General features: G+C 43.4%; 2 protein-coding genes across 2 annotated transcripts; both read left to right on the forward strand.

Annotated features, from left to right (window-relative positions):
- Positions 1-6,538: 6,538 nt before the first annotated feature.
- LOC103680066 (olfactory receptor 51L1-like) lies at positions 6,539-7,492 on the forward strand. The gene is given in 1 exon segment (XM_008709605.2): positions 6,539-7,492. A coding segment is annotated over 1 exon segment (954 nt).
- A 4,936-nt stretch (positions 7,493-12,428) lies between these two features.
- Positions 12,429-13,484, forward strand: LOC103680065 (olfactory receptor 51I1-like). Its single transcript, XM_008709604.2, has one exon. It carries the CDS (start codon positions 12,452-12,454, stop codon positions 13,385-13,387), a length of 936 nt encoding a protein of 311 aa, XP_008707826.2. The 5' UTR covers positions 12,429-12,451; the 3' UTR covers positions 13,388-13,484.
- The last annotated feature ends 3,881 nt before the right edge of the window (positions 13,485-17,365 follow it).

A 17,365-nucleotide genomic window follows, 5' to 3' on the forward strand; every position in this document is an offset into this window, starting at 1 on the left:
AAATTCCACTGGGTACCCAAGAGAAAGTCCCAGATCAAGCCAAAGATTGATAGCATTAAGAACCTACTATTACCCCACATGTTCCCCAAGATTGTTTTCCATTGCCCTAAATAAAATATGTATGAGTTTCTTTTCCTGAGTTATGGGTTAAGAATGCTGACGTGCTCTTGCTTAAATTATAATGCCTCCTCCTACGTCTGAGACCTAGATGTTTTGGTAGCACCAAAAACCGCGTAGAAGACTGTTGAGGGTCATCGTCCATGTGCAAATATTAAAACTAAAATGAAACTGAACAAAAATGAAAACAGAACAGTAAATAAAAAGGCACCCAGAACAGAACCTTGCAGAGAAGAGATCAATTCACCTCAGGAAATGTACCTTCTCCCATGGCTCCTTGGGACTAATACCCTCTTCTCTACCTGGTCAAGTCCTTCTCTTCAGTTTCTATCCTGGCCTTATTCAAGACGAGGGCCTACTTTGCCAAAGGAAGTTCAAGTAAAACACACACACACACACACACACACACACACACACACACACAATCACTTGCTTCTCCTTAACTTCTTTGCCACAGAAGTGAACTCCTTTAGTTTTAAGTCCATAGAACTTCTATACTCATGCATTGTCTATGTTTTCAACTCCCATGTCCTCCTCTACAGTAAAAAACAAGAACAAACTCACAAAAGGAAACTCATCAAGGCTAGATTTGTTCATGCTAATGACAATATTTGGTGTAAACTACGTGATCCATTCACTAGCACCAATTCTATGCTCCCACATGTGAAGCTCTTTACACACATCATGTTATTTAATATCCTCATGCCTCCCTAAGCCTTCGAAGCTGGCATTGTGCAGCATTGTGTTTGTAAAATATATATTTTCATGTAATTAAAACATGTTTTTCAGGTACCTGAAATTCGTGTAATTTATAATGTCTTGCTTTGTGACAGCTCAGCCTCTGTGTGTTTCCCTCGCTATCTGGAATGTTGGATGCAGTGAGAAAGCAGCCATTACTAAAGAATGCCTGTTAAATCTTTACATTTCCTGTGAATCTTTTTGGTTTTTTACTCTGTCAGGAAGGGTTAGTCCTTTTCAAATCTGCCTCCTGCAAAAGATAAATGACTTTCTCAAAAGCAGAGACTGTATCTTATTGATCTTTGCACTTAAGTATATGTCCCAAAGCTTGTAGTGTCTATGTATTTGCTGAATGAATGAGCATGAATAACTACCTGGTGGGAAAAAGATCTCAAAGGGAGGCTAGACTGGGGGAAAGATCACAGAAAAGAGACTGAGGGTCAACCAATAAATTTTCTTGTAACAATAGCAGCTAGTGGGAGAAGAGCATGAAGAGTCACCTGATCTACGAAGTATCTCATGATGGTACTTAAGGGTCATTAAGTTTCCATGACGGATAAATGGGGTGCCCAACGACCAAGTTCTGGAAAGACACCGATCCCTCTTTCTTGAAGAAAGACAGGTGGGGGAATGGGGTAACAAGGTGATGGGCCTTAAGGAGTTTGCAGGTCTGCATCCATCTAAGGAGTTTCCTCTGAGGGCCCAAGACCCAAGGCAGCAGGACAGAGAGCCGTATAACTGCCATTGCAGCAGATGCAGACTGGCATCCTGATTTAGTCAGAAGAGTCTGGGACAGGAAGTGAGAAGTGCTGCAGGGCTGGGGAAAGAAGCTACAGAGAACAAGGGACCAGTAAGTTGTTGAAGATGGATAGAGGCAGCCAACCCAATGACCTCTCTGGTACCTCTTATCTAGAAGGTCTATAAGTAGGGTGATGGGATAGGGCAGCTTCTAGGATTATGGCCAGTCTGTGGTATGTTATCTCCCCGTGATCTTTTGGGTTGGAAAGAGAGAACCAGAATTTGTTACTGGGTGTTCATTTGCAAACACAGCAGCTTCCCGGGTAAAATCTGAAACTGGCCCTGGTACATGGAGGGCAGGGAGAGACTGAAGAAAGAGGCAGGCCACTCCAGATTGGTAGATGGCAGGTTTAATAAGCAAGAGAACTTACGTACAGGGCATGTCTTGGGCACCACAAGAAAAGTAGCTCTCTGCACCCACCACCAGAATCTTAACTGGGTTCAAGCACGTATACCATCCAGATGGGCTCAACAACACCTTACTCTCTTAAGGCTGTGTTGTTGGAGCAGCTTCTGAGAGTGGGGAAGGCAGACGGAAGGCACATTCCAAGGACAGAGGTGAAGGATCAGAAGCCTCAGATTTCTTGGTCTATCTTGTGGGTCAAGCTGTGGTCATGTCCTCTTGGTGCCCTCCCCCAGTACCAGACTGGGAGTCGGACTGGAGTGAAACAGGATTATGATAGGTATAGATCATAACCTCATCAACTCCACCCCCCCAAAACAGATGTGGCTTCCAACACTTTAGAAGACTTTTTTCCACAGTCCCTTTAAGCCCAATAGTTTCCCTGGAAAGAAAACAGGGAACATGTGAAAATTTTCCATCGCAGAAAAAGGTTAAGATGTGGAAGGATTCAGTCACTTCACCAAGGTCATGTGGCCGGCTGTCCAAACACTGCTTAAGAGCTCAGAGTCCCAACTCTAAGCTTCTCGCTCTGCTTTTGTCAGATCGCTTGTTGGCTTTCCCTTGGAGCTTGCCACAGATACGAAGGGAAGAGCTGTAGTTCTCATACGGTAGGTCATCGTTGCGGAGAACTTCACATGAGAAGGTACTGGAAACCACAGATGATCATCTGCATCTGTTCAGTGTGTGGTTCTAACCGCACCACACGTAGAGTCGCTTATGAATGGCTCTATAATCTACGACGTAGGTGTCATAATTGTCCTAACTTTTCAGATGAGGAAACTGAGATTAAGCAAATAATTTGCACAATTAGAGAGTTAAATGTTGGATATACGGTTTGAATGCAGATCTGATTCCAGAGCTACTTTCTTCACCACCACACTGTCCTGCCTAACAACACTGTGTCCAGAGGGCCACAGGACTCCACAGGTTCTCCACTGTCAGGTGGCTTGAGAGGGCGAGACTGAACCGAGGGCTGTGGGAGATTCCTTGGCTGTCTCCCCACCCCTCTGCTCCTCATGCTTCTCCATATCAGCTCCTTCATCTGACCACATCCCCATCCTCATCCTCTCTGCTGCCCAGCTTCTCTCTCATGTTGTCTCACAGGAGACTCCTTTCTCTTCAATGCCCCCTCTTTTGGGGGGGGGGATTTTATTTATTTATTTGACAGAGAGAAAGAGAGACAGAGAGCACAAGAAGGGGAGGGGCAGTGGGAGAGGGAGAAGCAAGCTCCCCCACTGAGCAGGGAACCTGACATGGGGCTCCATCCCAGGACCCCAGGCTCATGACCTCAGTAGGAGGCAGACATTTAACCAACTAAGCCACCCAGGTGCCCTGACCCTGCCTCTTTTGTTTGACCCACCACTCTGCCCCCACCCCTCTCTGTTTCTCCCTCTCTCCCTCCATCCTTCCTCATTCTCTAAGCTTCCTGTCAGTTTAGCCCCTGGCTTTCCCCTTCACTGTTCCCCAGACTCTGTCCTCTCCCCAGTTCTCTTTCCATGTCTATCTGGCACCAGTCTCCCTCTCCTCAGTCTTTCAGCAGCCTCTTTCTTTTTGTTTGTTTGTTTGTTTTATTATATTATGTTAGTCACCATACAGTACATCCCCGGTTTCCGATGTAAAGTTCGATGATTCATTAGTTGCGTATAACACCCAGTGCACCATGCAATACATGCCCTCCTTACTACCCATCACCAGCCTATCCCATTCCCCCACCCCCACCCCTCTGAAGCCCTCAGTTTGTTTCTCATACTCCATAGTCTCTCATGCTTCATTCCCCCTTCTGATTACCCCCCCTTTCTTTATCCCTTTCTTCCCCTACCGATCATCCTAGTTCTTATGTTCCATAGATGAGAGAAATCATATGATAATTGTCTTTCTCTGCTTGACTTATTTCGCTTGGCATTATCTCCTCCAGTGCCATCCATGTTGCAGCAAATGTTGAGAACTCATTCTTTCTGATGGCTGAGTAATATTCCATTGTATATATGGACCACAACTTCTTAATCCAGTCATCTGTTGAAGGGCATCTCGTCTCCTTCCACGATTTAGCTATTGTGGACATTGCTGCTATGAACATTGGGGTGCATATGGCCCTTCTCTTCACTACGTCTGTATCTTTGGGGTAAACACCCAGTAGTGCAATGGCTGGATCATAGGGTAGCTCAATTTTTAGCTTTTTAAGGGACCTCCACACTGTTTTCCAGAGTGGCTGTACCAACTTGCATTCCCACCAACAATGTAGGAGGGATCCCCTTTCTCCACATCCTCTCCAACAATTGTGGTTTCTTGCCTTGTCTATCTTTGCCGTTCTAGCTGGCGTAAGGTGGAATCTCAGTGTGCAGCCTCTCTCTGACCATAGCTTTGCCATCCTCCAACTCCTCCGTCCCTACCTTCTCTGTCTCACACGTCCTCGTCTGGTGCTCTTCAGTTTCTTCCTCTAAGTTACACAAGCCCCTTTCTCCCTGACACCCAGCTGGCCCTTTTCTGTCCTTCAACATCTTTCCCCCCAGCTTTCACCACACCCCATCCTTCGTTGTCTACTCCTCACAGTCTTCCAGCTTACTCTGCTTCCTGAACCATGGGCCTCCCCGGCTTCCTTCTCAGAGTATTCTTATTAAGCCTACTATTTCATTTCCTTCCTCTGTTTGACCCTCATTATACCTTCCCCTATTCCTCAGTCTCGTCCTGTCTGTCCCTCAGTAGATGCTGTGATCTATTCCTCAGTATCCCCTGTGAGCACAGTGCCCCAGTTACTCCCTCAGTCTGTTGGACTGTCAGTAGGTTCCTAATCTTTCAAAGGCACATGGCACGTTATGCCAAGACCTAAAGCACTGTCATGTTAAAGAGGAGATGGAGTTTATTTCTGCATAACAGGAGGAGACAAAGAGCAAAAACCGGAGGGGAAGAATACAAGAAAAGTAGCATTTGGTTTGGTGACAATAACAAATATATTTATTGTTTATTATAATACAGATTTGGTGCTAAATTTTATATACATTGTGTGTCAATTAAAACACATCCATTCTTTAATTAGGAAACACTATCATTTATTTTACTGATGAGGATACAGAAGCAAATATTATATCAGACAGTGAGATCCACATAGCAGGGCTTATCTTGTGAGCACCTCTCTAGGTACCCCTGTCTTTAGTTTTTAATGAACTAATTTGAACAAGGAACAAGCTTTGTCGCCATTGCTTCTGTTTTAAGGTACACTTATTGATATGCTTTTTTTGCAATACCCACTTAGGAAATACTACTCAAATAAGTTGCCCTGATTTATTAAAGTTGTGTCAGGTCTCCAGCTTGATTTTGGAGAAGAGATACCTTTAAAAACATGGAGATGAAAGAAAAAGAAAGAGAGAGAGAGAGAGACAGAGAGAGAGAAAGAAGGAAGGAAGGAAAGAAGGAACGAAGGAATGAACGAAGGAAGGAAAGAGGAAGGAGCAGTCATGTCAGTAGACTCTCAAATTAGCTTTGAAAATAAAGAAATTCCTGGGGTGCATGGGTGGCTCAGTTGGTTAAACAACTGACTCTTGGTTTTGGCTCAGGTCATGATCTCATGGGTCATGAGACTTAGCCCCACGTTGGACTCCCCACTCAGCAGACAGTCTGCTTTAGATTCTTTCCCTCTCCCTCCCTCCATGAACACACTTGCATGCACTCTCTCTGTCTCTAAAGTAAATAAATACATAAATAAATAAATAAATAAATAAATAAATAAATAAACCTAAACAAAGAAAAGAAAGGAAATTCCAGGAATTAGAGTAAAACCAGCAGCTTCAAAGATGTAGACTGTATAGGATGAATTAGTTTGACTTCCCAGGGACCTGAGATGCTTGAGGAATGAGGTACTGGAGAATGAGTCATGGGTTCTTTAAGAGGGGTTGGGTTTGGAGAGAGAAGATAGCTCTTCTCCCAATCATAGGGACATGTGGGGAGGATCTCATAACGGCAAAAAGGAGATAAAGTGGAGAGCAAACTGGATGAGGAAACTCTCTACAGGCATTCTTGATTTGCTTAGAAAAATTAGGTATAATTTCTTCTACAGGAAAAGCTTGAAGGGGTAGGGTCATACAGAGAAGACAACTTGGGAGTAACAGAATTTCAGAGAATCTCAGCATTCTGTCAAGGTTGAGTTCTAGATTCTTCTAAGGAAAGTTAAACAAAGCACAATAAAACAAAAAACCCTATGTCACAACTGGTTAAGAGCAAAAGTAGAGAAAACCCTTGTTGAGGCTTGCTGTCCCTGAGGTAAGTAAAGGGTTGGTTGGGAATAAGAGAAAGAGGGGAGGAAGCAGGAAAAGGACAGGCTGTTTGAATGGGCAGTGGTTAATCAAGAGGTCACTGAGTCCACTGTGTGCAGAGAGGTCAGACCAGCCAGCAGCAGGTTGGTGTCCAGTGATAGGAGTGCTCCTGCTTAATGGCCTAGTAACCTTCAACATACTACCTCCTTGTCCTAGAACGAACAGACTCTTGAGAATGAGGACACCCATCCTACCAAATGCCAATGCGAGCTTCTCCACATTCCTCCTGACAGGCTTCCCAGGCCTGGAATGGGTTCACTGCTGGATCTCACTACCCATTTTTGTAGGATACTTGGTGGCTATTGTAGGTAATGCTACCATCTTGCATCTGGTTCGAACTGACCCCTCTCTCCAACAGCCCATGTACTACTTCCTGGCCATCCTGGCTGTGACCGACTTGGGCCTGTGCATGTCCACGCTGCCCTCAGTGTTGAGCGTGCTGTGGTTTGATGCCTGGGTGGTGGGTCTGGTGCCCTGAGTTCTGCAACAGCACTTCCTTCACTCCTTCTCCTTCGTGGAGTCCGCTGGGCTGTTCACTATGGCTCTGGACCGCCTGGTGGCCATCCGGTTCCCACTGCGCTACGCATCTGTTCTCACGGGTCCTTGTGTGGCACTGGCTGGGGCTGTGCTGGGCATGCGCAGTGCCGCCATCACTGCGGCATCCTTGCTGAACCTGCTTAAGTTCGACTACTGTCGCCCAGAGGAGCTGTCACATACCTACTGCCTTCTCCAGGACATGATCCGCCTGGTCTGCTCCGACACACGCTTCAACAGACTCTATGGGCTGTGCATCCTCATGCTGGCCGTGGGCTCCGACGTCCTTTTCAGCCTGCTCTCCAACGCGGTCATCCTCCGCGCTGTGCTGGCCATCGCCTCTGCTGGAGGGAGGCTGAAGGCCCTCAACACCTGCGTCTCGCACATCCTGGCTGTGCTCTGCTTCTGTGTGCCCGTGTTAGGCCTGTCCATTGTGCACGGATTTGGGCACCACAGCTCACCCTCGGTGCACATCCTCATGGGCACTGTCTCTGTGCTCTTCCCACCCCTGATGCACCCTGTTATCTTCAGCATCAAGACCCGGCAGATCCGCAGGGCCATCCTCAAGGTGGTTTCCCGGGGGAAGATACAGTGAGACATTGGCAATGGACTATAGCGATTCAAAATGAAGAATGACTTAAAGCTTCTTTATAAAGTCTTCATACCACGAAGCAAGTTCTGTTCGCCCACTTTATTTTGAGCAATTGATTGTAGGTCATGAATTGACTCTAATGTTAAAATCAAAAAGAGTCTATGCTCGTTTTTACTTATGTAGATACTTATAAATACACAGCCACTACTTTCTTACATTAAAAAGAATGATTACATATATATATATATACACACACATATATATATTTTTTTACTTAAATGTTTACATGTTCTAAGTGATTTTTATATCTGCTCCTCTACTGATTTGGTAGAACTCTAATTCCATAATAATGTCATTAGTGATAAGTTACTCTGATGATGTGGAGAGTTAAATCATTACTTCATATTTTTTGGATTAACAAATGAGTTTGCCACCATTCATCAAAATATAATAATTCCATTATATACATTCATCAGGGATAACTTCACTGTATACCTAAGAGGAACTTTCCAGTGTTGTTTTTTTTTTTTTTTTTTTTGGTCCATATCATAGTCTGGGACAGAACTAAATTCAGGGGAGGCATAAAAGCCTAACTTATAGGACGTCTGGGTGGCTCAGTCGGTTAAGTGTCCGACAGTGTTTTGGCTCAGGTTATGATTCCAGGGTCTTGAGATTGAGCCCTGAGTCTGGCTCCATGCTAGATGTGGAGCCTGCTTAGGATTCTCTCTCTCTCCCTCTCCCTGTGTCCCCCCAACTCACGTGTGCTCTCTCTCTCTCTCTCTCAAAAAGAAAAAAATCCCTAATTTATAACCAGAATGAGAAAAAAATGGGGTTTACAGTGTGCCAGATCTGTAGGTAGAGATATGACAGAAGTATGTCCTTGAGTCACTGACCTAAGGAAAGAATCCCCAGATCTGAGTACAAGGTGCAAATTCAACAGGCTACTTAGATCACACTTTGCCTGTTTCAGTAGAAGGTAATTTCTGTAGTCCCCAAAGGACACAGGAATGTCACTGATCAATAAGGTTTAGGATATAAGACAATTATCAGAGTATATTAGAAGTGTCTTTAAGCAACCATATACTGTCATACAAATACATAAGATTAGAGAGAAATTCAAGACATTCAGGCACATATTCAGACATGAATGGATATTCACTTGCACCTTTTACTCAGATATGACGGTTCTTTCCTTGGTTAGTGACTCAAGGACACACCTCTGTCGTATCACCACCTACATGAATGTACATTCAATGGTAAACACATTTGTGGGAAGATATACATGCTCACAGATTCGTGCAAACCTGCAAACAGAATTCTACATGAAGGAACGTGGTCATGTGTACATTACACACAAGCACACATACGCACACAGCCGTGCACACACATGCACATATATGTGTTCAGATGCACACTTACATTAACTTACACACTTGCAAATGCACATAAAAGTATGCTCATACAGACGTGTATACCCACACATTCATGCCCATCTTGTGTATTTTCTCAGAATCGGACTTCTGGTTCCCCATAGAGCATCTCCTGGGGTCCTCTGTTCCTGGCCCAATTATTCCTGCAGGCCTCGAGGCAGCCCATTCTTCTGAGGCTGGTTTGCCTGTGTCTCCCAAGGGACTGACTGGCAAAACTGAGGGAAGGAGAAGGCTAGTTCTGAAGTCATGATAAATAAGGCCCGTCAGCTCCTGCTTCCAGATGGTGAGCTGGAGACCAGACCTGAGACCAGCTACCTCGAAGGGCAGGTGGGCCTTCGTACAGGAGCAGTGGAGTTGGCCTGGAAGCCCAGCCTATGGGATCAGGAGGATGGGAAATCTGTTCAGGTGAGCGGAACCTGAGGTTTGCTTTTGGACATACAGCTCGTTTCCAGCATGGGTTTTATGTTCCCCTTCCCTCAGGTCATGAAAGACCCCTCCCGGCAGGACGCAGACTTTTATCCAGAAAGCTTCACTGTGCCAGAGAAACACTTGACCTGTTTTATTCAACTCTTCTCTGTTAATTCAGGAAAACTGCAGCAGGGAAATCTCCATTTTATCACCAAGTCCAAACCTTTTAAAACCAGATACGTAATTCTCTTTTTAAATCTATCTTTGTTTCTTAGACCTATTTACCCTCCTCTCCTTTACCTTCCATGCCATAGTCCTTGTCCCCTGCCTCCCAGGCAGGCAGCCACACAGCCTGGAGGGCCCGGTCAGTCTTGAACCCAGCTCCTCCATGACCTGTGGTTTTCACCATCCTTCCTCCCCGTCTGGCTGACTCATCCCCACTCCCATCCCGTTTGTTATCATGGGCTTCCTTGTACCACTTGTGTTCAGGCTTCCTTGCTCTCCTCTTTAACTACAGTTGTGCCAGTGTGACTTGGCAAGTCACTTAAAATGCCAATTTCTCATTCTCCCAAGTTGTCAAATGTGTATGAGTGGGTCGTTTTGAGTATTTTGAGGGTAAGACAGATGACCTCTATACGAAGATAACATATACAGGGCACCCTTCCACAGTAGCTGATACATCATACTCAATCAATGTGATTTCTTTTCTTGTAATTCTAAGTAAGAATTACCTTTTCTGGGGCGCCTGGGTGGCACAGCGGTTAGGCGTCTGCCTTCGACTAAGGGCGTGATCCTGGCGTTCTGGGATCGAGCCCCACATCAGGCTCCTCTGTTATGAGCCTGCTTCTTCCTCTCCCACTCCCCCTGCTTGTGTTCCCTCTCTCTCGCTGGCTGTCTCTATCTCTGTCAAATAAATAAATAAAATATTTAAAAAAAAAAAGAATTACCTTTTCTGTACCAAATGCTACGCTTTAACTTCCTCTTAGAATATTTCCCTCTCAACCCACACACCTCTTTCATCAGCATTGATCTCTGACTTCCTACAATAACAGCTCTTCCTACAGAGTGAAGTAAAAGGATATGACATGATTTTTCTGTCTTCAGAGAGGTTCTTATTTGATAGAAAAAGACAAAGTCCTTCCCTGGCTTCCCGCCCCAAGCTCCCAGCCTAGACTAGATCACCATACATCAAGATGCACCTTTCTTCCTGTTTCCTGCCTCCCCGTACCCCTTCCCTTTTATTAAGCCCTGGTGACAGGCTCAAGATACAGGCTCCATGTCTTCTTTGGGAGAGCTTAGGGACAACTAGGAGAAGGCACGCAAACAACTAAATGGCCACACAGGGGACAGAGTGCTAGATTAGAGGAAGGTGCTATCGCAGGAAGTGGTTAACCACATGCCCCAGTGAGGGAGACATCACAGGACCGACATCCGAGCCATGTTCTCCAACAACGGTGCAAGTGGTATTTGTTTTAAAATATGATTTTTAGTTGAGCTGTAAGCTGAAGTGCTTAAAAAAGGGAAGACAGAAAAGAAAAACAAAGTAAACAATTACAAAAACAAAACAAAAATTCCAGGAATGACCAGGAGGGAAAAGAGGAGTTAGGGTGTGTCAGGATTTGCAGACGAGTCAAGTTAAGGAGGTGGATCTCACGGGAGTTTTGTCGGCGTAGGAAGCGCGCCGTTCAAAGAGGATGGTGCATGGGATACAGTTTCCCTTTCATCTTAAACAGCAGCAGGGGAAGAAAGAAATCGCTGTTCCTCTTCCTCACATTGGTGGATGATGCCACTGACTTCCTCCCCACCAGAGCATTTTGAAGCGCCAGGGGATACCGTGCATTTTAGATTCAGGTTGCCTTTCCAGACAGGCTTTCAGAAGCCATCAGCAGCACTATTGAGGTGGGCCATCATGAATAAAAAGACTTGTTTTGGGTGCCTGCATCAGTTAAGTGTCCAACTTTTCATTTCAACTCTTGGTTTTGGCCCAGGTCATGATCTCAGGGTCATGAAATCAAAGCCTTGCGCCGGGCTCTGTGCTCTGCGGAGAGGCTGCTTGGGATTCTCTCTCTCCTTCTGCCCCTCCCCCAGTTCTCTCCCCCTCAGTCCCACGCTCTCTCCCTCCCCCCTCAAATAAGTAAGTAAATAAGTAAGTAATAAATAAATAAATAAATAAATAAATAAATAAATAAATAAATAAAATCTTTTTTAAAAAGCTTTTTTTTTATATGTGCAGTTTCAAAAACGTGGTCTGAAGGGACTGTACTCTGGGACTACTGTCCCTCCTTCCCATAGACACAGTGAGTATTGATTAAGCATGCTGTCGTGTGTGGACTGACAATGGGAGAGGAATTCTCCACTGGGCAGAATACTTCTTTCCATTAATAGAAATTCCAGTGGGCAAGTATTTGTTTTCATTAACGTTTATAATACTGACTTTTTCTATGCTCTCCCCCACTGTGGGTAGAAGCCAAATGATCAGATCGTAGAAAGAACCTGGAACTGAGCCCATTTTAGAGGTGTTTTATCCAGTAAAACTAGGTAAGTCTGTGTCTCCAGTGGAGAGCAGTCTTCAAAACTGCTTGGAGTGGCAGAGATAGGCATTTAGAATCTTTATCTCCTGAGCAATTCTCTACTAGCTTTGAAGTAGTTTTATTCTAATCCCTATCTTCATTGACTACTTAAAATCCAACATGCCGTAACAGGGAATTTAGAGAATGTCTGACAGATTACAGCTTTCCTTGTGTTAGTGTCTTTCCAATGAGGTCTTTTTACAACTACCCAATACCACGTCTTGATAGAGACATGGCAAACATTCACTTCCTACCAAATAAACACAGTGAAACCACTATGGAGATTAGTTTGAAATATGAATGGTAAGATATTCTACCAGATTCCCTTATTCTGGAGATATGCCTATTGGCAAGTATGACTCCATATTTTTGTTTAGCATCAAAGACCAAAAGGAACTGGTCATGAAGGGGAGGAGGGACATAAGTTGGCAGATCATCTAAGCCAGAGGCAATTGCAGGTTCTCTCAGTGTCCAATAAGCTTTATGTGTCTCACCCCAGGTTGTATCTGTAGCGCCTGCCTAACTCAAAGTCCCCGGACTCCAGACATTGGAAAATGGTCAACAGCAGTCAGTTCAACCCCCAATACTTTCTGCTAACTGGTCTCCCTGGTCTGGAGGCCTTGTACCCTTGGTTTATCTTCCCATTCTGCTCCATATATCTTGTGGCCCTTTTGGGCAATAGCCTGGTCCTGGCAGTGATCAGGAAAAACACCACCCTGCACCAGCCGATGTATCTTTTCCTGGCTATGCTGGCCTTTGCAGAGCTTGGCGTCTCTGCTTCCACGTTGCCCACTGTGTTGGGCATCTTCCTTTTTGGTGCCAATGAGATCTGCTTTGAAGCCTGCCTTGTGCAGATGTTCTCCATACATTCGTTTTCCATCATGGAGTCAGGAGTCCTGCTGGCCATGTCTGTGGACCACTTCGTGGCCATCTACAACCCACTGCGGTACACCGCCATCCTGACCAGGCCCCGTATTGCTGCCACTGGTGCTGCACTTGGACTGAAGAGTGTGATGCTCATGTTCCCACTGCCCTTCCTCCTGAAACGTCTGCCCTTCTGTGGCCACAATGTCCTCTCCCACTCCTACTGCCTTCACTCAGATCTAATCCAGCTGCCCTGCGGGGATACACGTCCCAGTAGCATTCTGGGGCTCTGCATTGTTACTTCCACTTTTGGGCTGGACTCGCTTCTCATCGTCCTCTCTTACGTGCTGATCCTCCACACAGTGCTGAGCATTATCTCGGGGGAGGGAAGGCAGAAGGCCCTCAACACATGCGTGTCTCACGTCTGTGCCGTGCTTGTGTATTACGTGCCCATGATCAGCGTGGCTCTGGTGCACCGCTTCACGAAGCAAGCTGCACCTGCTGTCCGTCTACTCCTGGCCAACGTCTACCTTCTGGTGCCACCCGTGCTCAACCCCATCATCTACAACGTTAAGACAAAGCAGATGCACCAGGGGTTAATCCAACTCTTTCTTCTAAGAAAATAATAAGGGCGTTCGGACCGGTGAGATGGTTACCCACAAGCCAGTCCTTTTCATCACCAAACGTGGCCCAGGGAAGCACAGAATATTCATCACCTTGTCCAAGTTGGAAAGCTTGATAAGGCTTCGTGTTGATGAATGTACTGAGAATTCACATTTCAGACACAAGAGGTCATAATCTGAATCAGTATTGTATTGTATTTTGTCAGCTACTTTGTTATACGTGTCAACTTAAAACGTACCTACTGTTTAATCCAGAAATTCCAGTTCTTAGCACTGCCCTAGTTTCATACTCTCAGGTTTGTTTATGAACACAGAGACTCGAATAAGAATTTTCACTTCAGCAATGTTTGAAATAAAATAATAGTAATTAAAAAACCCTAACTGGCCATCAATAAGTAAATGGTTAAATGAATTGGGATCTATCCACACATGGAGTATTCCACAATGTCAAAAAGACTTAGATCGATAGGTATTCACGGTTTAAGCAAGAGATAGCAAGATGCACATTTTATAAAGCAATTTAATCATATAAATATCAGTTTATATATTTAAAAAATACGTGCTACATCGATAAAAATAATAGCTTCTTTTGGAGGAGACTGTGATGGTGAAGAGAGAAATGAAAGGAATTCTTACTTGATCTGTATTATTTTTTAAAAAATAAGAATAAGGCATTCCACATTTCCCTTCATTATAAAAATACACACCATTATGTATATGTACACATATTTACATTTATACTGAAAAACCGTTCAAATCTTAGAACAATTAGAAGCAAAGTAGGTACTAAGAACAAAGCCCTAAAATTGAGAATAAGCCCAGAAGGAATAGTTTTGAAAATCAGAAATCTGTACAGTTCTTGTGGAATGCTGACTGAGGAATAAAACTAATTCCTCCTACCAAGTCCTCATTGGAGAAGTCCATGGTACATGAGCATTGAGATGGAAAGCAGAAAGCATAATTTTCTAATGCTAAATATCCTTAGCTTGAGAATTTGAAATGTGAGGTCCCAAAAGCTGTGCTGAGTTGAAGTCATTTCTAACTGCACTTTTCCCTTCTTGTGGTTTGTCTCATACCACACATCACAATGGCAATCGAGTAATTATCTTTATACTGTTTCGTACTGTTTTATTTCTCTATGTCCAGTACACTTTAAGTTCAGTAAGGTAGGACGATGTCTTTTTGTTCACTCGGAATATACTGGCTATTCAATAAATGCTTGGTGGTGAACAAACTAATTATTGAATGAATTAACACAAGTCTACAAATATTTCCATGATCCTTATGTTTTTGTGTATGCATGAACCCCATTTCATGACACTGTATCCCGATTATTCTTTCTCTCCCCTCTTTTTCTGTATTGACTACCATTTTTCTCCCTCTCTTACTTTTTCAGGTTCTCTTTCTAAAGTCAGGAGGGCATGTATTGCATGGTGCACTAGGTGTTATACGCAACTAATGAATCACCAAACTTTACATCGGAAACCGGGGATGTACTGTATGGTGACTAACATAATATAATAAAAAAAATTAAAAAAAAAAAAAGCTATGCTCCTGGCAGATACTAACCCGTTCAACTTCTCAGTAAAACATTAATGGTCTTAGTGCAAAATTCATCCTCAGTCCCAGCACTTGCGCTTAAGTTAAACATTCCCAGTAACGTTTGGGAGACTCTTGGCAAAAGGCATGTGTGTTTTAAGCTTAATCATATATGGAAAAACTACAGTAGTATTTTAGATATGGTATGGGAGATATGATTACATTTGGAAGTAAGTTTGAAAATAGGAAGGGGATGTGTGAGAGTGTTGTCAAAGTGATAAATGTTGCAATATATTTTACGAATCTATGCAACTCCTTAAGGGATGATGGGTCATAAGAAGAGATTTGATTTCACCTATGTATACCTATGATTTAAAATTCTTCATCCTTAAATGTCTTGGTAATCTGCCTCAAAACGCAGTGAAGACTAGTTCAGACTGAAGATTTGAATACGGGTTTCTTTTTTCTTACAGATTTTATAAAAAATTTTTTATAGCTTTCATACATATAGTTTCTTTTTCTCATGAGAATATCTCCATGCTGCTCATAATTCTACTTTCTTTTTCCTTCGTAAACATATCCATTCCATTCAGTCACTGTTCTTGCTCTTCCATCTTTGCCCACACAACAAGGTCACCCCCTGGGGGAGGTTACCTGATGACCACTAATGCTGTGGCTTTTTTCCCTCTTCCTCAGGCACACTGGAATCCAGGTTAAGATCGCATGGTGTGTTTATGTTACTCCCTGCCCAGAATAGGGAGCTTCAGAGAAGACTAGGAGTAAAAACTGTGTCTGTCTTCCATAAAACTGTGTCCCTTCCATAATCTACGACCTTCCTGTATTGTCTTCTACCCTGAAGGTGTTCTGATTAATGGCTCATAACTCAAGGATAACTGTATGCCTCTTATTAGCCTCAAATATCCATTCATACACCTGTCTTGCAAAATATTCTTACTCCAATAAATTTGCAGAGATCTCACGTGAGCCATTTGTATAGAGAGCACTCCAAATGGGAAGAGAGCACTCCAAGTCTACAGATTCTTCTGCCTGATGTACACCATAAATCTCTTCACCTCACTTACACTGACCATGCCTTGTCTAAATTCACATTCCTGATCCTGAATATTCTGCCACTCCCTGAGATCAACATATTTTCCCAGTCTATTTACTGTGCCGGATAACTTCTTCTTTAGCATACCAAGATCTGTACCAAATACATTTCTGCTGGGTGTTCTCTATGTACTCAGCCTGTTTGGGTTTGGTTATTCTGTGGTGATTTCAGTGAATTACTTTTTGGCATTCTGTAACCCATTCTTGTGCTCAAACATCCGAACCCTTCCCTGCATTATTGAATGGATATTGCCTTAGAGACTTGGGTGTTTGGTTCACATTCCTGGTTTTTTATGGAAGGTACCCACAGGTGCTTCTCCACTGGCATTTGTCATCTGTTATTTGTTATCACCTCTATCCACAGGCTGGATTCATTGCTCATTGTGATCTGTCCATGCTGATTTTTTGTAAGATTCTAGACATTGTTTCTGTGATAAAATGGCTGAAGGCCCTCATATCTGCGTGCCCTTATGCTTAGTGTCGATAATCATTTTCTTCCAGTTGTACCACTTTGGACAGCCTGCACAGTGCCTGTACTCCTATAGGCTGCTATTGTCAATGCCTTCTTCTCTCTCTTCTTCAATCCACCCCAATACCTACAGCATCGATTCAAGAGAGATACAATAGCATTTTGCTTGTTCATGTGAAAAAATAGTTAGGGCATATTAGACTAAAGACGACCTTTGAGTTACAGAGTCTTGGATCATTCCGGTCTATAGTGATACCACTGTGGGGTAATCAGACTTGGGTATGGCTTTGTGTCACCATTACTGATTTATAAGCTATAGTGGACGGAGGAGGGGTAAGAGAAAAGAGCCCTCCTTCACCTGAAGAAATAAGGCCTTAAAGCAAAAGAAAAAGTGAAGTGGATAGAAACTTAAACTGAGGCTTTCCTGGGTGGAGAGAGCAACAGTATCTTTAACATTAAACATCTCAGAAATAAATCAAGCATCCCTGGAGAATGAACGGCGTGGTCCCATGAAAATTTATGCCATAGATTTGTTTAATGAGATTTCCTGGGTCAGAGTACGCACGTAGCTAATATTCTGAGGCTAATCCCTTTTTCCTTTAAATGCCTTACCCCGTCTCACAAATTAGGTGAATCCAAAGTATGAATATAGACTAATGGCAAAAAAAAAAAAAAAAAAAAAAAAAAAAAGATTTGGATAATTATTTTACTGCATCAAGCTTTATCTGGATTTTTTCCTAATCAAAGTGATTTTTCTTATTATAATTCATCTACTGATTTAAATAAAGACCAGGTCACTTCATCTTTCTAATCTGAATGTGATTAATATAATATAATATAATATAATATAATATAATATAATA

Source organism: Ursus maritimus, unplaced genomic scaffold (assembly GCF_017311325.1).
Source record: "Ursus maritimus isolate PB19 unplaced genomic scaffold, ASM1731132v1 scaffold_16, whole genome shotgun sequence".
NCBI lineage: Eukaryota > Metazoa > Chordata > Mammalia > Carnivora > Ursidae > Ursus > Ursus maritimus.

Excerpts from the sequence above, each read along its gene's own strand:
- LOC103680065 (XM_008709604.2), top strand. The coding sequence starts at position 12,452 with ATGGTCAACAGCAGTCAGTTCAACCCCCAATACTTTCTGCTAACTGGT.